The 23,500-nt window shown below is 41.4% G+C and overlaps 5 protein-coding genes across 5 annotated transcripts; all 5 read left to right on the plus strand.

Moving 5' to 3' along the window:
* The first annotated feature begins 1,587 nt into the window (after positions 1-1,587).
* LOC128399283 (olfactory receptor 469-like) lies at positions 1,588-2,577 on the plus strand. The gene has a single exon (XM_053360570.1). It carries the CDS (start codon positions 1,588-1,590, stop codon positions 2,575-2,577), a length of 990 nt encoding a protein of 329 aa, XP_053216545.1.
* Positions 2,578-7,447: 4,870 nt separating this feature from the next.
* LOC128400335 (olfactory receptor 11A1-like) lies at positions 7,448-8,437 on the plus strand. Its single transcript, XM_053362487.1, has one exon. It carries the CDS (start codon positions 7,451-7,453, stop codon positions 8,435-8,437), a length of 987 nt encoding a protein of 328 aa, XP_053218462.1. The 5' UTR covers positions 7,448-7,450.
* A 4,921-nt stretch (positions 8,438-13,358) lies between these two features.
* On the plus strand, positions 13,359-14,407 carry LOC128399284 (olfactory receptor 6B1-like). Its single transcript, XM_053360571.1, has one exon. The coding sequence runs from the start codon at positions 13,359-13,361 to the stop codon at positions 14,319-14,321; it is 963 nt and encodes a 320-aa protein (XP_053216546.1). The 3' UTR covers positions 14,322-14,407.
* A 1,460-nt stretch (positions 14,408-15,867) lies between these two features.
* LOC128400336 (olfactory receptor 6B1-like) lies at positions 15,868-17,829 on the plus strand. Its single transcript, XM_053362488.1, has 2 exons — positions 15,868-15,905; positions 16,864-17,829. The coding sequence occupies exon 2, from the start codon at positions 16,873-16,875 to the stop codon at positions 17,827-17,829; it is 957 nt and encodes a 318-aa protein (XP_053218463.1). The 5' UTR covers positions 15,868-15,905; positions 16,864-16,872.
* A 111-nt stretch (positions 17,830-17,940) lies between these two features.
* Positions 17,941-22,702, plus strand: LOC128400338 (olfactory receptor 14A16-like). Its single transcript, XM_053362489.1, has 3 exons — positions 17,941-18,020; positions 20,577-20,664; positions 21,695-22,702. Exons 1-3 carry the CDS (start codon positions 17,941-17,943, stop codon positions 22,700-22,702), a joined length of 1,176 nt encoding a protein of 391 aa, XP_053218464.1.
* Positions 22,703-23,500: the final 798 nt, after the last annotated feature.

Raw genomic sequence — 23,500 nt, forward strand, 5'->3', positions numbered from 1 at the left:
GCAGAGGTCATCTGAGTGAAGAGGAGGTGATCTGAGCCTTCATGGTTTTATGTGTTTTTGGGCCTGTGTGCTGTTCCTGGGAACTGAACCCTCACGTAAGTTGCAGGCTTAATGTACACACACCCTCTCCTTTCCTTGCCTCTGCAAAGAAGCCATTTCCAAAGAGCCCCCTGCAAAATTGAGCTTGCCACCCTGCTGTCAGTTGGGAGTGGGGTGGAGAGCAACATCTACTTCTCCCTCCCCCTCTCATCTGTATGTTTAATTAGGCATTAGACATTCATTAAACATAAACACCACCCTCCAAACTACTTTGGGACTGGACTCAAGGTGGAGCAGGTGGTCCCCAAGTTGACCCAGGGAGGGTTGATGGTGTGGAGGGGAGGTGCACAGCTCAATTATTTTGACTTTAAAATCCACACATTTTAGTTTCTCTTGAAGTCTCTCCCCCTCCCGGTAATTTGCATGTTTTTCTGACTTTCTTGTGCTTCTTATTATGATTAATTTTGTGAATGGGTTTGATACAACTTACTAATCATGTTCAGACACTATGCCTGAATAGGGAATAGTAACCATGGCTTCCCTGTGTGCTCCATACTGACCATCTTGCTTTGAATGTTTCCTTACTGCACAGCGGTGTCTAAACATGTTCAACAAAATGGACTTAGAAAATGCCTGCAGACATTCCCATTCCGTGCTGGTACACTGGGTGTGCAGCATGCAGGAGACATTGCAGGCATGTGTGCATACCCATCCACACACCCTACTCTTGTTGACTTGGGCTTTTAGGAGGTCACACATGAATTTCACTTCAGCTGAAATGCAGTGGCAGTCTAGGGAGGGTGTGGGAATCCCATGAGAAATTCTGGTAATCAAACACTTTTGCCTTCCCTTGAAACCCTTTGTTTTGTCTACTTAGACATTCCCCAAAGAGATTTACAAGCAATACTTTTTATTACTTATTCAGAAACAAAGAATCCCTCAAACATTTCCTAAGACATTAATTAGGACATGAATGCCTGTTGCTTCTCACATTCTTCTTAAGCCCGATATAAGAAGCCATGGGTGTTAGGACAGAGTTAAGTACTGTCACTGCACTGATCCCTGAGAGGTCTGTGTATGAGGAAACATCATATCTATGCTTAAAGAATATGACTTTGAAAAATCAAAACAGACCACATACAGCTTTGTGTTTTTACTCACAGAACACACCTTGCCATATAAGCAAATTGTGATATATTTTCCTGGATACCTGTTTTCATTTTTCACCTTCAACCTACCATCTCTTAAGTGGATTAATGATAGGAAACTATTTGTCTACTGATATTTGCAGAAGGTGAGTTAACAAATGGAATATACTTTCTCGTGTGCTCAGACTCTGAAAGAGGTGGCAAATTTTCAGGGTTTGTTGTTGCAGGGTTGATATGAACTGTTTGTGTATTGCCTTATGGAACATTGACTCCTGACTCCTCCTGAAGCTGCCCAATTCTTTTATCAAATCAGAGTGCATTCCTTCCTGTTTGCCTCCTTCTCGTGTAATGCTTCTTATGCAATGCTAATCAAACAGATTGCACTTCTCCTGCTAAGCTGATGAAAAGGATGCAGAAACCAGAGGAGAGAAATGAAACCATCATTACAGAATTCATCCTTCATGGCTTTGGAGACCTACGTGATCTGCAAATTCCTCTCTTTGTGGTGTTTCTAGTTATTTACATCATGACTATAGTTGGGAACCTGATCATTGTTGTACTAGTTGTGAGAGTTCAGCACCTCCATACCCCCATGTATTTCTTCTTGGCCAATTTGTCTTGCTTGGAGATTTGTTACAGCTCAACCATCCTCCCTAGAATGCTGGCCAGTTTCTTAACTCAGAACCAAGCTGTGTCTATTTATAGCTGTTTTCTTCAGTTATGGGCTTTTGCGGTTTTTGCGGCTGTAGAATGCTATCTCCTGGCAGCAATGTCTTATGATCGCTACTTGGCAATTTGCCAACCCCTGTACTACTCCACACTTATGAATCTCAAGATTTGCCTTCAGCTTGTTGCTGGATCTTGGATTGGCAGCTTTGTGATAAACACAGGCTCATTTCTCTTTATATCACAGTTATCCTTTTGTGGCCACAATGCCATCGAACATTTCTTTTGTGATTTCACTCCATTGATTAATCTGGCCTGCAGTGGCGCACAACAAGTTAAACTGGTATCAGCCATTCTGGCTTCTTTTGCTACCCTGCCACCATTCATTCTGACTGTAACATCATATGTGTATATCATTGCTGCCATTCTTCGAATCCCCTCCGCCACAGGAAGGCAAAAGGCTTTCTCTACCTGCTCCGCTCACCTCATTGTGGTGACCATTTTCTACGGCACCCTCACCATTGTGTATGTTTTGCCAGATACCAATGAACTGAAAGAGCTGAACAAAGTGTTCTCTGTTTTTTACACCATCTTGACACCTTTGGTCAATCCCCTCATATACAGCCTGAGGAACAAAGAGGTGAAAGAAGCCCTGAGAAAGTCAGGTAGCCAATTTTGTAATTCACATAAGAGTGCATTGACCTCTTGTTTTCAAATCTTATGATGGTGTTTCTAAACAAGGAGGCTTGATCATGTTGAGTTCTAATATCACTTGGAATATTCTCCCTGTATAGCTAAGGAGGGATACAGCAGGGTACCATCTGGATTGGAGATTAATAGTGAATCTCATATCATATTTGGAGCTTTCCAGAGGAACCACAATATATGAATTAATATAGATGAAAATTGAGAATTGAAATTTTTTCTTGTACATACATAACTTACACAACTTCTAAGTTACTTAACTTTCCTTGGTTCTTTCCAGTTCAATTATTTTGAAAGTCAGTGTTCGTTTCAAGATGAATTGTAATGAGGAATGAAAGGGCTTCTTCTTCAAGAAATTAAAACACTTAAAAGGATTCTGCTTTTGTTTTGGCTGTATTGAACCCCTTGGGTATTCTTTCTAGTACCCTCTACATTTTGGCCAATGAACATCAGAGATGGATGTCATGAATCACATAGAACAAATCAACTTTCTTTTTGCAATACCTTCTCCTAATGTTCACACTTAGTCACACTTATCACCTATCCCTCTTTTAATATTATCATCACTCAGTCCTGAATCACATTAGTCTGTCTCATTCTTTGTATGTTTCATGCAGTGGCTGGCCATGTGATTACAGGCCTTTTCAGTAGTGGACCCCCATTTGTGGAATATTCTGGCCAGGGAAGTGCATCTGGTTCCATCATTGGTGTTTTTTAGGTGCCAGGCTAAGATACTTACTTTTACCCAGGCCTTTGGTAGTGAAACTAGCCTCTACTGTGGTGTTCATCTGGTGGGATAGGATATCTCTTTGCTGTGTCCTTGGATGGCCATCTAGAACATTTTGCATTGTACATTAATTTTAAATTTTATGGCTTTTTAATGGTTTTACTTGTTTGCATTTTGTCTTGTTAAGTCACTTTAAGACTATTTTGTATAAAACCCAGACTCTGCAATCATAACCTGAGTTCCTTCTTCATGTGCCTTGAGAGGTCAGCAACACAAGAATGTGCCTCTTCTGCAGTGGCTTCCGTCTTGCGGAATGCTCTCACAGGGAGGCTCCCCTGGCGCCTTCATAACATATGTTTATGAACCAGGCAAAAACCTGGCAGCTATACTGGTGACTGGGAGTGGCTGCCGAGACCATATAACACCGGTCCTGAAAGACCTACATTGGCTCCCAGTACGTTTCTGAGCACAATTCAAAGTGTTGGTACTGACCTTTAAAGCCCTGGATGACCTCTGCCCAGTGTACCTGAAGGAGCATCTCCACCCCCATCGTTCAGCCCGGACACTGAGGTCCAGCTCCAAGGGCGTTTTGGCGGTTCCCTCACTGCAAGAAGTGAGGTTACAGGGAACCAGGCAGAGGGCCTTCTCGGTAGTGGCACCCACCCTGTGGAATGCCTTCCCATCAGATGTCAAGGAAATAAACAACTACCTGACTTTTAAAAGACATATGAAGGCAGCCCTGTTTAGGGAAGTTTTTAATGTTTGATGTTTTATTGTGTTTTTAATATCCTGTTGTGAACAGCCCAGAGTGGCTGGGGAAACCCAGCCAGATGGGTGGGGTATGAATGAATGAATGAATGAATAAATAAATAAATAAATAAATAAATAAATATTATTTTTCCTCTTCTCCCAGGCCTTTGGCAAATTAAACAATTTATGGCCTTTTAAACCATGTGGGTGGATGTTCTTGTTTTGGTTTCTAACTATGTTATGTATTTTTGTGTTTTTATATTGTAAACTGCCCTATAAACCTCAGATGAAGGGTGGTATAGAAATTTAACCCATAATAATATTAATAAAATAAAAAGTATAAATAATAATAACAATAATAATAACTCTTCCCTGTGTCTAACACACCATATTCTCCATATAATAAATCAACATACCACATGACTCTGGCATATATTATTCTTACTAGTTACATACCCCTCTCCCTGTTTCCTACAAATACAATGTATACACTTCTTGCACAGCTGGTTAAAGTGCTGCCCCCCCTCTTGGTCACAAGTCCCTTTCATGTATTACTTGAATGACCAAGACAAAGGCAGGCAAGACCAGATGGGTATAGCCACCCTCACATAAATCACACACTCAGATAGAACATTGATACACATACACATGCTCTTTGGGATGTACTATATGCTAGCTGTCATCTAAATGTTAAAAATATTATATTTTTTGTGATAAATTGAATGGCAGGCATGAAAAGAGTGACCGTGCTCTTTGAAATAAACACACACTGAGCCAAGGGAATCTTGGGTGACCGAGCTAAGTGGGTTAGGTAGAAAGAGCACCATCCAGCTTAGATCAGAATAAGATATTCCTTCATGAATCTTGATCGCAAACTCTTTAGGACTTTGAAGGTTGAGATTACAATATCATCTCAGTTAAAATACAACTGTTTCAAATAAAAATAAATATTTTTCTACTCTTCTACTTTTTTTGATTTTGGGATTGAAGCTGAACAAACTCACTATCCAAGGACATCGTGGAGAGGGTGTGGGGTTCCTTTGAATAATTTCTCTAATATTATCTATCATAAATTATTTGGGCTTCACTTGAAATTCTTTGGAAATTGATTTTGCAATGATGCTCCTCAAATAGATTCTCAGTGATGTTTTTCAAAGATTACTCCACTACAACACTAGAATATCCCAAGAGGTCAATTAGCCAATAAGTACCTGTTTCTTCTTCATAAGAAATTACATTCTGGATAAGAAGTTCTGAGCATGAAGGGGAATCAGCCATTGTCACTGAAACTGATCCAGCAACATGACTGGAGAAATCTTCATTTCATCCCTTAAAATTATGGAATTGATAACAAACCAAAAGACCTTTTTCTGATCAGTTCTAAAGAGCGACTCTAGATTATAAGCAAAGGTGAGTAGTCCAAGTTATCTATTGCTTTAGATCCCAGTTTTGAATTTTCTGCACATACTGTTGTTGTTTAGTCGTCTTAGTCCTGTTTGACCCTCCGTGACCCCATGAACCAGAGCATAACCTTGGAAACTCTCACTTTCAAAGCTTCTCCTTTTTTATGTCCATGAAGTTTTCTTGACAAAATACTGGAGTGGTTTGCCAGTTCCTTCTCCATACATACTGAATACATGATTATTCCAAACAGCCTGCCATAAAAACAAGTCCCCTATGGTGACCAGATGCAAAGGAGGACAGGGCTTCCATGCCCTTTAATTCTCTCATTCTGTCTTCTCTCCAGCCTACATTACTGTGACATGCTATCCTCATTTGCATCTAATCAGCCAAGAACTCTGTCACAAATTAAAGAGGAGCTTCTTTCATCTCTCAGCTTTAAGCAGGGAAATGTTAGTGCAACCGGCTTGCAGAATTTTGGTGGAACAAGTTCAGTGTGAAATCAGCCACTCATTTACCGGGTGACCAATGCTTATTAACCAGCCACCTAGTAGGAAGGCTTATAGGGAGTTAATAGGGCAGTTTGGGCCCAATTTTCAAGCTTGGTGGGCACAGGGATAACTTTTCTGGTCAGAGTGAGTTAATTTAATGTGGCCAGTTATGAAAGGAGAAAAACCAGTAGATGCTGATGGTTTTGTATAGTGCTATGGTGGCTGCCCTCCCAACACTGGTGTCACTGCAGCTTATCTCAGTGGGACGAGGGAAGGACACAGTGGCAGTGAGTTTGGGGCTGAAAGGGTACACCTATGGAACTAATGTCACTTTAGTATTTCTTAAATTATGGGAAGCCTAACCTCCTAATGCAGTTGGGACAGATTTAATTCTGGGCTCTGTGAATGCAGTGATCACATGAACATACAAAGCTGCCTTATTTGGTATGCAGTTCCAACAATACACTCACCAGCTGACTTGTGAAAACAACTGTTCATACTCTTCAGCACTTCGAAATTGCATGGCCACACACAATATTCTCGGTAAGACATGAAATGCTGGAGCAGTGATCTAATGCCAGATCATAGCATGGCGTCATCTGTATGGTGAGGATTCCCAGCTCCATTTCTCTGTTACATCTGAATCAGGAGAGGCTGTGACTGTTTTCAAAGATGCCTAGCTGCAGTGGTTGGGTGGATGAGAACCAACAAACCGAAGCTGAATCTTGTCAAGATAGAGACACAAGGTTTCACACCATCTGAATAAACAGTTGATGTGTAGTTTGTGAATGAACCTTGATCCTCCTTTGTCATTGGAGGGCCAAATGACCTCTTTGCTTAGGGTGGGATGCCAACAATGCCTTGGTCACTCTGATTCATGCATCAATTACTGTAATGCTCTTTTATGTGGCACTTTCATTGGAATTGTTCCAGAAGCTGCAACTGGTGCTATTGCACTTGAGTTGAAGGAACTGCAATGCCTGACAATCAGCTACCGGGCCCAGTTCAATATTTTGTTGTTAACATAGAAAGCCTTGAAGAATTCAGGACTGCGTTACCTGAAAGACTGCTTGCTCCTGCATGGGCCAGTAAGATCACTTAGATCATCTAGGAAACTTCTAATCATGGCAGTGCACCCTACACAATATTATAGGGTAGAGACAAAAAAATTGACATTTTCTGCTCTTGCCCTTGTACTATGTGCCATATGTAAAGCAGTAGCTATCAGTTGCTTCAGATATCTTGTAAAGACTTACTGTATCATGATGCTCTGGTTTTCCCTGATGCATAAGATTTTACACAGTTATATGTGCTTGAGTCCCCTACATTGTTTTATATACTCTTATATGAATACTTTCATGATTTTAAGCTCTGCTTTTAAATTAAGAAATTGCAAAATATAAAATATACTGTATTCTTCCTTCCACTTGACTACCTCCATATTTTTTCCTTTCTTTCTTTAAGCGATAATTTTTTTTTATTGTTGATTGGACAAATTCCATTCCCCCCTTCAACTGAAAAAGATGCAAAAACCTGCTGGGCGTAATGAGACCATCATTACAGAATTCATCCTTCGTGGCTTTGGAGACTTCCATGACCTACAAATTCTTCTCTTCATTGTTTTTCTCATGATCTACATCATGACCATGGTTGGGAACCTGATCATTGTTGGACTAGTTGTGACTGATCGGCACTTACACACACCCATGTATTTCTTCCTTGGAAATTTGTCTTGCTTAGAGACCTGTTACAGCTCAACCATCCTCCCCAGAATGCTGGCCAGTTTATTAACACATAATGATAGTGTGTCTATTCATAGCTGCTTGGTCCAATTCTGGACTTTTGGGGTTTTAGCAGGAACAGAATGCTATCTCCTGGCAGCAATGTCTTATGATCGTTGCCTGGCAATATGTCGACCACTGCATTATTCCACGCATATGAATGCAAAGGTTTGCCTCCTGCTGGTGGTTGGATCTTGGATGAGCAGCTTTGTGATGGACACAACAGTATTTATATTTGTATTGCAGTTAACATTCTGCGGCCACAATGTCATTCAACATTTCTTTTGTGATTTCACTCCATTGATTAATCTGGCCTGCAGTGACACACGGCGGGTTAAACTCATATCAACTGTTCTGACTTCAATAGCTACCCTGCCACCATTCATTCTGACCTTAGCATCATACATGTACATCATTGCAGCCATTCTTCAAATTCCATCCACCACAGGGAGGCAAAAGGCCTTCTCTACTTGCTCTTCTCACCTCATTGTGGTGACCATTTTCTATGGCACTCTCATCATTGTATATGTTTTGCCAGATACCAATGAACTAAAAGAGCTGAACAAATTATTCTCGGTTTTTTACACTATTTTGACACCTCTAGTCAATCCCCTCATATACAGCCTGAGGAACAAGGAGGTGAAGGAAGCCTTGAGGAGAGCAGGCAGCCATATGTGCAAATGTGTATTCAACTCTGGCCTTCAAATCTTTAGATGTTGCATAAGGTGACTAGACTTTGGAGGCTATGACGGGGGTAATTAGCCTCCTTAACCCCCCCAGGATTGTGGGGGGGGGGCGGCCCTTGCCTGCTGTGCCCTATACCACCCCTGAATTTGTGGGAGTGGGGGCACTAGGCACAAAGCCCTCCTGTGGGATTCCGGCACTCCTGGACGCCGTCCCTGATTCGCGCCGCTAGTTGCAAGCATCTTCAAAAGAAACAATTTGGACGAGATAAATTGCACATGCTTCAAGGAAAAAGGGGAGTAAAGACTGCTGACAGAAGAGATCTATGATAAAGACTCTCCTCCCTGAAAGAGAGGGGAGTGGTTGTGGGCGGGAGCCCGAGCACCGCCCAGCAGGGGGCGTCGCCCCTGCCTCCAGCTCACCTGGCTGGCGCTCACGGCTCCCCCGATGGCCACCCAACCAGGTGCCGTGGAGGGGGCATGTTCAGCAGCCTTTTGCTGCAGCGCCAGTCTCTCCCTGGCCTCATTCCTCTCCTCGTCCCGTCGTGAGCGACAAATGCCAAATTTATGATGGAAAGAGCGATGCTATCTACGAAGGAGATATATGGAAACCATCTGGACTCAGTGGAGGAACGGGAAATCCACGCAGGATTATTATTTTGCTTATTAGCTTAAGGAGACTAACAGAAGAGATCGTAAAGGAAAAATAGAAATTATATGAACAAGATATGATGTGGAAACACCAAGATAAGACTGGATAGAATTATGAACTTTGTCTGGACTGATTGGGACTGATTTGGACATTAACGCAGTAATAAGAAGATGATTTGAATCCCCCTTTGGATCTTGAAGTATGGGTTCCCCCAACAAAATTTAAAAATTTGGCTTTGTAATTTGGAATTATGTGATGTGATTTAATTTGATGTGATTGGCCAGTTAATAAAAATTATTTTTTTTTTAAAAAAAGACTTCCATAGCTAGAAAAAAGGGAACGATATGGAGTTTGTGAACCTCATACACACTAAGAAAGGCAATATTCAAAAGTCATTTAGGCTATGTTCTAAGACCTTGGAGACATGTTACAGAGCCCTCTGTATTGTAGCTAATGAACATTATAGGTGAACACTGTAAGCTACATATGACAAATCAATTGCAATACCTTTTTGTAGCCATTCCTAATGTCCGCACAATTAATCACATACTCATACCATTCATGCAACACCCTCTCTAACATTCCCATTGCTCTACCCCTAAGCACGTTATGCTCTCTGGTATCCAACACATCCCATTCGCGTAATGCATATAACCCATCAACATAGTATATCATTTCCACATGCACTTCTTCTTAATAGTTACATACCCCTCTCCATTCCCTCGAAATACGATGTTAAACCTTTCCACACACCGACTCAAGTGCTACTCCTTCTTTCTCACACACAAGCCCCATTGACCAAGTCCCATTACTCACGTGACCAAGGCAAAAATAGGCTTGGTCAAAATGAATGTGGTCATTTCCACTCCACCACGAAGCCTACATACTCACATGCATATGTATGCACATATTTTTGTGGTTGTTTTTTTTACACACTCGATCACAGAAGAACTGCCATATAAAATTCAGTGAAATGTGGGTTTCAAAGGATATTTGTGTTTTAGTTTGCATCTGGGAAGTGTGAAACAAGTATGCTGGTTTTTAAGTGAAAACTGTGGAGGAGGAGGCACACAAGGCAAGTGTGGCACAAAAAACTGCACATCTTTTGGTCCCACACCTGCAGGAGGCAGCTAACGTGTGAGAATGCAGGACCAAAAATTCTGGGATCCAATCAGAAGCAGGGATGGCTTCTGTAATTCTGGGGTGTCCTGGTCAAATTGGGATGGTTGGAGGATATGCAGATCCAGCAGACCCTCATCCAGCGACTGGTAAGGAGCACCATAGCTTCTGACCTCTGAACCAAGGGAATCTTGAGTGACCAAGACCAGTATGACATATTACTTCAAATGTCTTGGTCTCAAACACTTTAGAACTTTAAAGGTTTAAATTACATTCATCACCTCAGTTAAGATAGAGCTATTTCAAATAAAACATAGAATCATAGAATTGTAGAGTTGGAAGGGACTCCAAGGGTCATCTAGTCCAACCACTGCAATTCAGGACTCCTGCCCACAGCTGTCACTGGGTGGACTCGAACCACTAACCTTCTGGTTAATGGCCAGGTGCACTGACCCATTGCACCACAGGAGAGACTAAATATTTGAAATGCATTTCCTTATTCTTCTCCCTTTCTATTTGCTTTATTTTGTATTTTGGGATTGAAACTCATCAAACTCACCATCCAAGTACAACTTTGAGATGGGGTGCTCTCCCACCCTTGAGACATTTTTCTAATGTTATTATAAATAATGTTGGTTTCTCTTGAACTTTTTGGAAGTTGAGTGTTTAGTGATGCTCCTCCTCCTTTTTCAAACTTATCTCCACTCCAACATGGGCATATCCCAAGAGGTTAATTAGCCAGTGAGTGTCTTCTTCTTGCTTTCTTCATATGTAATTACAGTCTAGATAAGAAGCACTGACTATGACAGAGAATCAGCCATTGTCACTGTAACTGATCCATCAGTATGATCAGTGAAATCTTCATCTTATTACCTGAAGAACGTGAATTTCATAATATAGCAAAATGCCTTTGCAAACATCAATCGTATACTGTTCCTGTCTGAAGATTAGAAACCACTGGTAAGTAGTTGAAGTTTTCCCCTGTGTTGGATTCCAGAATAGCATTTCCTGCACATGCTGAATACACAATTATTGTGATATAAAAGCAACTCTACTATGGTGACTAAATGCAAAAGAGGGCAGTGCTTTTATGTCTCTTAACTGTTGTATAGAAACAGTGTTGTGTCTTCTCTCAACATTTCAGTACAGTGGTACCTCGGGTTACATACGCTTCAGGTTACATACGCTTCAGGTTACAGACTCCGCTAACCCAGAAATAGTGCTTCAGGTTAAGAACTTTGCTACAGGATGAGAACAGAAATCGTGCTCCAGCAGCGTGGCAGCAGCAGGAGGCCCCATTAGCTAAAGTGGTGCTTCAGGTTAAGAACAGTTTCAGGTTAAGAACGGACCTCCAGAACGAATTAAGTACTTAAACTGAGGTACCACTGTATTTGTACATGCTTGGTTGTGCCCATTACAAATTCTTTTTTTGACAAATGTTCATGGCAGAAGTGACCTTTCCCTCTTTCACATCTAATCAATCGGAGCTCTGTTGGGATTTTAATAGGGGCTTCTCTAAGCTTACACCTGACACTTTTAAATATCAATATGTGTTTTTGTGAAACAGCTTTATAGAATTTCATTTCAAGGCATTCAGTGGGAAAGCAGTCACAACAATTCCTGTGTGGAGAATGCTTATTAATCCTTAACAAGCAGAGGATTTTGCAGAGATCATACAAAGGATGTAGCTTGGGCCCACCTGGAAGACTTGCTGAGCACATGGAAATGATCCTGTACAAGACAATGCAACTTTTTTATAAAAAATTTCAACTTGGCCAACTGTAAAAGGATAAACACTAGGGCAGCTGAGTCTGTGCCAGAGATCCATCCTCCTAACACTTGTGCCCCTGCAGCTTACATGGATTGGATGGGGTGATGTAGGGTGTGGCAGTGAGGTTGGGGATGTGTCAGTAAAATGATGGAACCAATGCAGTGCTCCTGCCAATGTGCCAGTGCATCCCAAACCTTACAGCTGCTCTGCCTCCTCCCAATCTGGATTAGCTGAAGTGATGTAGGTGTTGGGAAGATGGATCCACTGCATGAGCCCACCACAATGTGCTTCCAAGAATGCCTACCACTTGCTCCTAAATCCTGCCACTGTATGTCCCCTTCACCTGGTAAACTGGCAAGCAGGAGTGTCCAAAAGGCACGGGAGAAGAAATTCAAGGGAGCCTCACACAAGGAAAGAACCTGGGAGGCATGAATGGGAGGACAACTTGTCCCACCTCCCATAAACATGGTGAGTGGGCTTTGAAGTGGGGTGTGCAAATCAAGAGTTCTCTCCTGTTCCTTCTGACCACCTTGGGGGCTCTGTTTACACACAAGAATGAGGACATTGTTGGGGCATTGACCCTTTGCTGGTCGTGGTAAATGCCTGACATTGCTATCTTCCAGAAATGGCCCTAGATAACCTATTGAAACCTTTGAATTTACTTGTCTTGCCCATACCTTGCTTCTTTTACATCTTAGGTTGACCACAAAGGGACCATTATTTTATCTCAAATCAAGAAGCTTGAACACACATTTATACTCTATACATAACTTCTCAGTGTATAACTTGAACACTGCTAATAATAACATATTTTTAAAAATTCAAGTTTCAATGTGTCCCCAACCCCTACCCAAACTGTTTTAGCTCATGGTGAGGTCTAGCAGTGAGAGCTTTGGGTTGTCAGCTAGCATCAGAGGGATTAAATAAGAGCACAGTAACATATGGAGAACTCTGATGAATCAAACTAAAGGTCTATCTAGTCAGTGTCTAGTTTCCCATAATGGCCAACAAGATGTCTCTGGGAAGCCCACAAACAGCATATGAGTGCAACAGTCACCTCCTCTTGTCCTTTCTCTGTGACTTGTATTCATGGGTATACTGCCGTTGATCCTGAAGGCAGTATACAACCCTCTCAACTAGGAGGTTGTGATTTAATGGCTGTTGCTTACAATTGATGGGAAAGGTTAATATTGTTTCCACAAACTGTATATTCTGTCATGGATGCATAAGAATCCATAGAAAGACGGTCCTGGTGAATAAAAAAGACTCTTGTATTCCCTCCTGTGCAATGATATTATAACTTCAGCGATATGGCTCTTGCTTATGTAATATTGACTCTCCTGATGATTGTTCCTGTTTGTATTTGTACTTGCAAAACGAAGAAAACAATGGTCACACCCCACCTCATCTTTTCTATTTCACCAGATGAAAACCATGAAGAAAGAGGAGGAGAGAAATGAAACCAACATAGCAGAATTCATCCTTCTTGGTTTTGGAGACATCCAGGAACTCCAGATTTTTCTATTCATGCTGTTTCTAATTATATACATTATGACCATGGTTGGGAACATCCTCATTGTTGTACTAGTTGTGCTTGATCAAAGCTTACACACACCCATGTATTTCTTCCTTGGGAATCTGTCTTGCTTGGAGGCCTGCTACAGTTCAACCATCCTCCCTAGAATGCTGGCCAGTTTCTTAACCAAGAACCAAAGTGTTTCGGTGAATGGGTGCATTGTGCAATTGTGGGTTTTTGGTTTCTTGATAGCAGCAGAGTGCTACCTCCTGACAGCAATGTCCTACGATCGCTATGTCGCAATATGCAGGCCCTTGCATTATCCATTTCTCATGAATTTCAAAATCTGCCTCCAGCTGGTGGTTGGTTCTTGGATTGGCAGTTTTGTGGTAAACGTGATCTTGTTAATTTTTACACTGCAGTTAACCTTCTGCGGCTACAGTGTTATTGATCATTTCTTTTGTGATTTCATTCCAATAGTGAATGTTGCCTGCAGTGACACACATCAAATAAAAATTCTGTCACTTGCTCTGACCTCCATCTGCACACTGCCACCATTCAGTATAACAATAGCGTCCTATGGGTGCATCATTAATGCCATTCTTGACATCCCGTCCTCCACAGGAAGGCAAAAGGCCTTCTCTACCTGCTCTTCTCATCTCATTGTGGTGACCATTTTCTACGGCACCATCATCGCTGTGTACATTTTGCCAGACACCAACCAACTGAGAGAGCTGAACAAAGTCTTCTCTGTCTTTTACACAATATTGACACCTCTCCTCAATCCTCTAATATATAGTCTGAGGAACAAAGAGGTGAAGGAGGCCTTGAGGAAAGTAGCTTACAAATATGCACATATAAGAGTTTATTAAAGCCATGATTTCAAACTGAATGACGAAGCCCTTTTCTATTACAAAGGCATCATTTTGTACTGGATGTAGGTCTTCTTCTGAACTAAACAAGTGCAACCCTTGGAAGTAACTGAATGGAACATTCTCAGGGGACTCTCATGCACTCAACTTTCAGCTCTCTGTGGAAAGATTTGGATCCAAATAGAACAATATGAATGCAAATCTTTCTAAGTGTTGAAAAACACATGTTATGCAACCTCTAAACATTGCATATGTACCTTGCTTAGAACAAATTGTTATTCCTTTCATGCTATATGGAGGTTGAACTGGTGTTTGTTAAGCATCTGTAGTGTGACTTCAATGGACTACTGTTCTGACCAGCAAAATGAAACATAGAATCATTAAATTGGAAGAGGTCATGTAGTTCAACACCTTGCAATCCAGGTATCACAACATGCAGTCCTCCACCCAATTTGAAACCATAACGGACCCTGCTTAGACATTAGTTTACACCACAATGCATAAATTTTTAGTGCATACTAATGACTGGAAGAGTTTTTCTTCTAAGAATACCACATTTGAGGTAATTTTGCTTAAAACCCCTTTGGATAGTCAGCATGTGATAAAAAAAAAGTTCAAAACAATTCTCAGAAAAATGTCTTCTGAGAAATGTTGGGTCAGTTCTAAGAAATGTTCAGCTTCCCTTAACATTCCCGATGAGATGTGCTTCATTGAGTTATTCCTCAAAGAGATATTCAATCAACACGGTGTTTAAAAACAAGTTTTTCTTAAGAGACTAATTATGGCATAATGCCCACTGCTTCTCACACATCCCTTTGGCAGTTATAGCCTAAATAATAAGCTTTGAGCATGAAGAAGTGATCTGGTTTTAAATTCAACTGATCCATGAGATTGACTGATGAATCTTAGAATCTCAATGCCTACAGAACAGGACTTTGAAAAGCAATCAAACAGCCATAGTCAAGAGACCTTTGTGTTTCTAATCCTAAAATTAAATATTAGGAAGCAGAAGGGAGCATTCCAAGATTCTGACTGCCTTGAATTTCAGGTGAGAATTACATGCACAGGTGGAATGCATGATTATTCCCATCACTGTAATATAAAGGCTACTACTATACTGACCAGTTTGCTGCCAGACTCAGGTGTGTCTTTGATCATCCATTTAGCATTGTGACATGCTCAGCAGTGGCATCATAATTCCTTCTTTGTTGACACCTTGTGAAAATGCAAGAGCCCTGTACTCCTTTGTATACAATCAACCCAGAGCACCACCAGGATTTATAGAGGGACTTTGTTAATCACCCAATTGCTACAAGAGCCTTGTTCTCTTCCTATCTAGGCACTCTAAGCTAGGATATGGGAAAGCTTTGGGTCTCCAATGTTGATGATCTACAGCTCCCATCAAGCTGATGTTGGTAGGAGCTGATGGGAGTTGAACAACATCTGGAGGATCACAGGTACTCCATTCCTATCCTTCCAGAATGGACCAATATGCAACCTGCCTCTTCAGTTATCTAAATTTCAGTGGATAAATGATAAGGCAGCCTTTGCTTAGATACACCTGGATCTGGATATATCTGGAAGGTAAGAGAGAAAGTAGATGCTATATAGCATAAAAAATTATGTTGATGTGGGTGCAAGCTTTTAATAGTCACAAAGCTCCTTGCTAAAGCTGGGTAACAGCTAACAGTTCACTGATCTACAAGTGCAAATATTTGAGTTATTTGAATTATTTCACTGTGTCTGTTGGTAATTTACACATGTTCTGATAATTCTGATTATTGATGGCATTGCATTTCAGAGGATAACTATATCTTGCAGCTATCACTTAGAGGTGTTGGTGATTAAATGGTATATAAAACCTGTTAAATAAAATAATAAATACCTTGCCTCACTTGACCAACCCAGTTTATAACCACAGATTATTTTGACATGTTTGTTCCATCAATAAATTCATGTGGTTTCACCCTGACATAATTCAGAATCATCCAAAAGACAAAGTTATTTTGTTTCTCATGTTCTTTAGTTGTGGGAGCATGGTTGCATTTCCTGACTGATCCAGGGTGAGCGGGATCACTAAAATTCTGGAGCCATGATTGCCTGGTCAATACTTTGTAAAGTATTCAAGTTGGTCTCAGGCTACCTTATTAGGAAGAAGGATGATATCATTTGTATAGCTTTTATGCCAAAAATCGTAATACGCTTGTAATATCAGAAAGGCAGCAATCTTTGCATTACGGTTTTCTATCCACTGAGTGGCTCCCTCAGCCATTTTATAAAGCTCACCTAGGGGTGCCTTATTTCCACAAAAAGCAGGCAGGTTAATCTAAGCACTCAAATTCAAAACAGTTCACCTTTGTCCTTGTTTTTCTTATATCATGGGAATAATTTAAGGGAGACTTGGAGGAACAAATACCTGAATAGGACTATTGGGAGACTTGAATCCGGGGTGAGATCCCTTTAATTCAGATGGGGGCAAATACTAGAATAACATGAGGGGAGAGTAATATTGATTGTACAAATTGTTCTTCCCCTTCAACAGATTAAAAGGATGTTGACATTGGAGAGGAGAAATGAAACCACCATTACAGAATTTGTCCTTCATGGCTTTGGAGAGCTCCAGGAGTTACATATTCTTCTCTTCGTGGTGTTTCTAATCATCTACATCATGACTATGGCTGGGAACCTGATCATTGTCACATTGGTTGTCAATGATCAGCACCTCCACACCCCCATGTATTTCTTTCTGGGCAACTTGTCTTGCTTGGAGACCTGCTATAGCTCAACCATCCTCCCCAGAATGCTGGCCAGTTTATTAAGCAAAAACCCAGGTGTATCTGTTAATGGCTGCATTGTGCAATTATGGGCATTTGTGTTCTTAGCAGTAACTGAGTGCTATCTCCTGGCAGCAATGTCTTATGACCGTTACATAGCAATATGCCGCCCCTTGCATTATTCTGTCCTTATGAATTTCAAGGTTTGCCTCCAGCTGGTAGCTGGGTCTTGGATTGGCAGTTTTGTCATAGACACAATATTGTTAGGTTTTATACTACAGGTAACCTTCTGTGGCCACAATGTGATTGAGCATTTCTTTTGTGATTTCATTCCGATGATGAACCTGGCCTGCAGTGATGCAAGTCAGGTGAAACTGGTATCGGCTGTTCTGACTTCTATCTCTACCCTGCCACCATTCGTTCTGACTATAGCATCATACGTATGCATCATCACTGCCATTCTTGGCATCCCATCCACCACAGGAAGGCAAAAGGCTTTCTCCACTTGCTCTTCCCATCTCATTGTGGTGACCATTTTCTATGGCTCTCTCACCATTGTGTATCTTTTACAAGACAACAATCAACTGAGAACACTTAATAAGGTATTCTCTATCTTTTATACCATCTTGACACCTCTACTTAATCCCCTTATATACAGCCTGAGGAATAAAGAGGTGAAGGAGGCCTTAAGGAGAACAGCTAACAAATGTGCTAACTGTATAAGAGTTCATTGAATTCTGTTTTCTTTTTCTTTTTTTCCTGATTCTAACAAAAATATTCTCCCATTTACTCCAATGTAAATCTGAAATGGAGTTTTACTCCAGATTTAGAAACAGCAGCGATTAATGATCTTCCTAACATGTAGCCTTGGAAGCAGCGAGCATTCGAGTAGCACTTTTCAAATCCATATGCTAATTCCTATCAAGTTGGTTCTGGAGCTGTGCTACATTTGGTCATTTATTTTAAGTTTATATATATATATATATATATATATATATATATATATATATATATGCTGCCAACCTTAAGAAAAAAAATAATGGTGGTAAACAGCAACACATCAAAAATAAAACTACAACCATAAAACAAATGCACAATGCCATGGAGACTCATCACCACTGCCACTTCTTCCTCCAGCACCATTGCATCACATGAAGTTACAGGCTGCTTTACATACCACCTCATGCATTGTGTATTGTTGTCTGTAAAGAATCCCCAACATTCAAGATCCTGACTGTGTGCAGATGCACCACATGACTGGGGCACCTGATTGTGCATTTGTCCTGATTGTGCAATGCATCTTCCTTTGAGCAGGAGCTTAGATATTGGGGTTTCTTTTCATGCAACCCTGTGCAACATATGTTTGTTGAAGCAAGAAGATGTCACTGGAGAGACACTGCCTGACTGTGAGCACTGAAGAGCCCAGACTCACTGGAATAACTCTGGGGTTGGGTCAAATGTCAAAAATGTTTTTAAATAGTTTTTAATTTGTGCTGTTTTAAATTTTGGTTTTATGGTTTGGTTTTTGCTTGTTGGGGGAGGGATTAACATTTAGTTGCGGTTGGGTATTAGTTTAATTTTTAGTAGAACTGTGATTTTTTTGTTTTGTTTTTTAATTAGTTTCTATTGTTTTATACAGTTTGTATTCTGTTCTTAAGGGGAGAGAGTCAGGGCTGCCTGGGAGTAGGCCCCAGCCAACAGAATGGTTGGGGCAGGTTCCACGGGGGACACACACAATCTCTGCACTGGGACACACTGGGACACCCGATCTCAGTGATCATGGGTAGGAGGAGGAGTTATGCTAAGACCAGACCATGTCATTACTGAGGAGGCAGGTTTTGTTGTTGTTTGAAGACCATAGTAAAACATACTTCTGGAATTGTTACGCAAGGAGAAAGTCACATATTGTATTAATGAAAATTCCTCTCCATCATTCCTCCCACTTTGTATAGAAACTAGCTACAAAGTTTGGAAGGCCAGAGGTAACCTAGAGGGAAACCAAGAACATCTGCTAGTCTCCCCCTTCCATGTAGATAGCAGGAAGAAGATCTATGGTAAAAGATCCATTTCTCAGAGATTTACTATATCTTCATGGCTCCCCATGGCATTTTAAAAGCCCTAAAGGGCTAATATCTTTCAGGAAGACAGGGCATTTAGCCTTCTAAAAAAAAACAATTGACCTCAGTTTGGGGAGAATCGTTGGCATAAAATCCACCCCGAGGTTGTAAGACTCATTGCTTCTCACACTTTCTTTCCCTTGCAAGTACTCTGCACTCAAATCTAAGAAGAAACGAACTTGTAGAACACATCTTACCTAGGCTAATATTCTTTTTCCAATCTAGATGGTCCTTCTTTGAACTCCTCTTTCTTTTCTTTGTTAGGATTTTTGGGTGTTTTAGTATGGCTTCAGGGAGACATTTCAGAATTGAGGGGAATCTATCATTGTCCATGTGTAATATTGTGAAAAGCTTGAAAACAGACCTTTGTGTTATAATATGAATACTTATAAATTAATGAATAACTAAAAAAAGGAATCAAGTGATGTACCGTATTTTTCGCCCTATAGGACGCACTTTTTCCCCTCCAAAAATGAAGGGGAAATGTGTGTGCGTCCTATGGGGCGAATGCAGCTTTCGCTGAAGCCTGGAGAGCAAGAGGGGTCGGTGCGCACCAACCCCTCTTGCTCTCCAGGCTTCAGGAAGCTCTGCGCAACCCTCGGGAGACCGGCGCCACTTCCCGCCCGCCTCCCGATGGCTGCGCAGAGCTGCCTGCAGTCCCGGGGCCAGCGCAGCTCTGTGCAGCCATCCGGAGCGGGGCGCCACTTCGTGCCTGCCTCCCGATGGCTGCGCAGAGCTGCCTGCTGTCCCGGGGGGAGCGCAGCTCTGCGCAGCCATCCTGAGCGGGGCACGAAGTCGCGCCCACCTCCCGATGCCTGCGCAGAGCTGCCTGCATTCCGAAGCCTGGGGAGACCGGCGCGACTTACCACTGGCCTCCCTAGGCTTGCGGATAGCAGGCTGTTCTCGGGGCTGGGATTGGGGGAAGCTCCGGCTTCCCCTGCGCCAGCCCCGCGCCTGGGGGGGAAATAAATTTTTTTCTTTATCCCCCCCCAAAAAAAAAACTAGGTGCATCCTATGGGGCGGTGCGCCCTATAGAGCGAAAAATACGGTATATTCCAATGTATATTGTCACTCATTCCGTATCACATGAAATTGCATGTGACATGGTGATTATTGCTTGAACTGTTTATCATTTGGTACGCTATAGAATGTTTTTACATGTAAAAATACAAACACATACCACACATTCCCATGAGTCTTTTCTTCTGAGTTTGATTAGACTCCTGGGAGTAATTGAAGTAAATATGGATAAAATCCAGTGCAACATCTCAGTATAGAGAGCAGTAAGAGAAATTGCCTCCCAAACAGCTGTGGGGAGAGAATGGTGTGATACATTGAAAAGGCAAATCACATTGGCTGCCCAGAAAAACAACACAGATCACAACCAGGCATGAAAACGAAGCATGTAAACACTTTCATGAAATCACCCAAGATCTGCCCACAAACAGCTTGGTAAGTCTATTTGAATAGATGACTTTTCAATTATTTTATTTATGACCTCCTGGATAAACTGTGTACACAGTTCAGGAAGATCTAGAAACCAGAGTTTTACAATGCAAAAGCCCATGCTCAGTTTGTCACAGCCAGGGTTAATGGCTAGGAATAGAAGACATCTCACATATTTTATTATTGTAAATTCCTTGGGGGTCTCTTTTATTGTGAGAAGTGATTTATGAATTCAGTGAACCTAATGAAACATCTAGAAGCAGAACCTTGAAGGCATAACAGACCTACTGAATAAAAAGCAAGTTTTATCACAAGTTAAATATATTTATGGGTTTCCTAGTAAGAAACCTGCAAAGGTCAGATGTGCAGAATAGCCACCATGTAACCAAGAATTATACATTTTCATTCATTAAAGAGAATATTCTGGCCTGCACATCCTCATTCCACATAGAAGAGGCCAGGTCAGCCTATGTCGGTCTTAGCAAATGCATACTGGAAATGTGACATGGACAAAAACTGTTAAATCTCTATCACATGAAATTCCATGTAACATGGGGATAACTAATTGTGCCTCCTTTCTAAAATAAAGGTTTATAAAGATAAATATTTAAATAAAATAGGGACATGAGTGGTGCTGTGGTCTAAACCACTGAGCCTCTTGGATTTGTCAATCGGAAGGTCAGTGGTTCGAATCCCTGCAATGGAGTGAGCTCCCGTTGCTCTGTCCCAGCTCCTGCCAACCTAGCAGTTTGAAAGCATGCCAGTGTAAGTGCATAAATAGGTACTGCTGCAGCAGGTGGGTAAACAGTGTTTCTGTGCACTCTGGCTTCCGTCACGGTGTTCCATTGTGCCAGAAGTGGTTTAGTCATGCTGGCCACATGACCCAGAAAGCTGTCTCTGGACAAACACCAGCTCCCTCCACCTGAAAGCGAGATGAGCTGCGCAACCCCATAGTCACCTTTGACTGGACTTAACCGTCCAGGGGTCCTTTACCTTTTACTTTACCTTTCTTAAATGTGTTTGCTCCTCTTTGCAGGAACCACACACAAGCACTATGTTCAACCAGTCATCTGGAGTGGTGGAATTCCTTCTGTATGGATTCTCTGATACTCAGGAATGGGAGACATTTCATTTCATTACTTTCCTGGTCATTTATCTGATGGCTGTCACTGAAAACCTTCTCATCATCACAGTCATCACCTGCAGTCCTCAGCTTCACAAACCCATGTACTTCTTTCTAGCCAATCTGGCATTCCAAGACCTTGGCTCTATATCTGTCTCAGTTCCCAAATCCTTGTCAAATTCCCTGATGAACACAAAGACCATTTCATACAATGGATGCATCTGCCAGGTTTTCTACTTTATGTTCTTCACTGTATCTCATTTTTTCCTCCTTGGCATCATGGCATATGACCGCTACTTTGCTATCTGCAATCCTCTGCACTATGAGACTGCGATGAACAGAAAAGCATGTGTCAAAATGGCAATCAGTGCATGGATTACTGGGCTTATCTATTCCACAGTATATACTGGCAGTACATTCACAATTGAGTTCTGTTCTAATGACATCAGTCAGTTTTTCTGTGAAATTCCACAGTTATTCAAAATTGCTTGCTCTGATTCATATCTCATCGCATTTTGGGTTATTTGTGTTGGTGCGTCTCTGGCTTTTACATACTTTGCTCTGATAGTTTATTCTTATGTTCAGATCTTCAGGGCAGTTCTCAGAATTCCTTCTGCCCAGGGAAAGGAAAAGGCCTTCTCAACTTGCCTGCCACACCTTATTGTAATATCTGTATATTTTGCCAGTGGTTCATTTGCCTATCTAAAGCCAACTTCTGGGTCCCTATCAGCCATGGATCTTGTGGCTTCTATGTTCTACTGCATGTTGCCTCCAGTTATAAACCCTATAATCTATAGTATTCGGAATAGGCAACTGAAATCAGCATTGTGGAAGTTGACTGCAAAATTTTTCACCCCAATTTTTCTTCCCCAATTTGCAATATGTTTCTCTTCCTGTAAAAATATAGTAAAACATTTTTAAACATACAGATAAAACCTGTGTTGAAATCTTTATTTTCATTTCAGTTGCAAATCTTTTGAGTACACACTTGCTAATTAATAGCAATTGTTGTTGTTTAGTTGTTTAGTCGTGTCCGTCTCTTCGTGAGCCCATGGACCAGAGCACGCCAGGCACTCCTGTCTTCCACTGCCTCCCGCAGTTTGGTCAAACTCATGCTGGTAGCTTCGAGAACACTGTCCAACCACCTCGTCCTCTGTTGTCCACTTCTCCTTGTGCCCTCCATCTTTCCCAACATCAGGGTCTTTTCCAGGGAGTCTTCTCTTCTCATGAGGTGGCCAAAGTATTGGAGTCTCAGCTTCAGGATCTGTCCTTCCAGTGAGCACTCAGAGCTGATTTCCTTAAGAATGGATAGGTTTGGTCTTTTTTGCAGTCCATGGGACTCTCAAGAGTCTCCTCCAGCACCATAATTCAAAAGCATCAATTCTTCGGTGATCAGCCTTCTTTATGGTCCAGCTCTCACTTCCATACATCACTACTGGGAAAACCATAGCTTTAACTATATGGACCTTTGTTGGCAAGGTGATGTCTCTGCTTTTTAAGATGCTCTCTAATAGATTCAGAAATTGATCTTTAATTTCTGTGCTCCATTAGAGTAATAAACTGTTATATAGGTTCAGCAATAGCTCTTACTATTTTCATGCTCTGTTGCAGAGTGGATTTTTTTTTAGTTAATTTACTTGTTTTGTACTTATTTTCACACATATTTTTATGTTGATTCTGCTGAATTGTGCCAGGTCCATGGCAAGTTAGAACTATGCT

The sequence above is a fragment of the Podarcis raffonei genome, chromosome 13 (assembly GCF_027172205.1).
Source record: "Podarcis raffonei isolate rPodRaf1 chromosome 13, rPodRaf1.pri, whole genome shotgun sequence".
Lineage (NCBI taxonomy): Eukaryota > Metazoa > Chordata > Lepidosauria > Squamata > Lacertidae > Podarcis > Podarcis raffonei.

Coding starts and splice junctions, on each gene's coding strand:
- LOC128399284 (XM_053360571.1), top strand. CDS start 13,359: ATGAAAACCATGAAGAAAGAGGAGGAGAGAAATGAAACCAACATAGCA.
- LOC128400338 (XM_053362489.1), top strand. CDS start 17,941: ATGATCTTCCTAACATGTAGCCTTGGAAGCAGCGAGCATTCGAGTAGC. Junction 18,021..20,576: donor CATATGCTAATTCCTATCAA/GTTGGTTCTGGA, acceptor TTGGCTGCCCAG/AAAAACAACACAGATCACAA. Junction 20,665..21,694: donor ATCTGCCCACAAACAGCTTG/GTAAGTCTATTT, acceptor TCCTCTTTGCAG/GAACCACACACAAGCACTAT.
- LOC128399283 (XM_053360570.1), top strand. CDS start 1,588: ATGAAAAGGATGCAGAAACCAGAGGAGAGAAATGAAACCATCATTACA.
- LOC128400336 (XM_053362488.1), top strand. CDS start 16,873: ATGTTGACATTGGAGAGGAGAAATGAAACCACCATTACAGAATTTGTC.
- LOC128400335 (XM_053362487.1), top strand. CDS start 7,451: ATGCAAAAACCTGCTGGGCGTAATGAGACCATCATTACAGAATTCATC.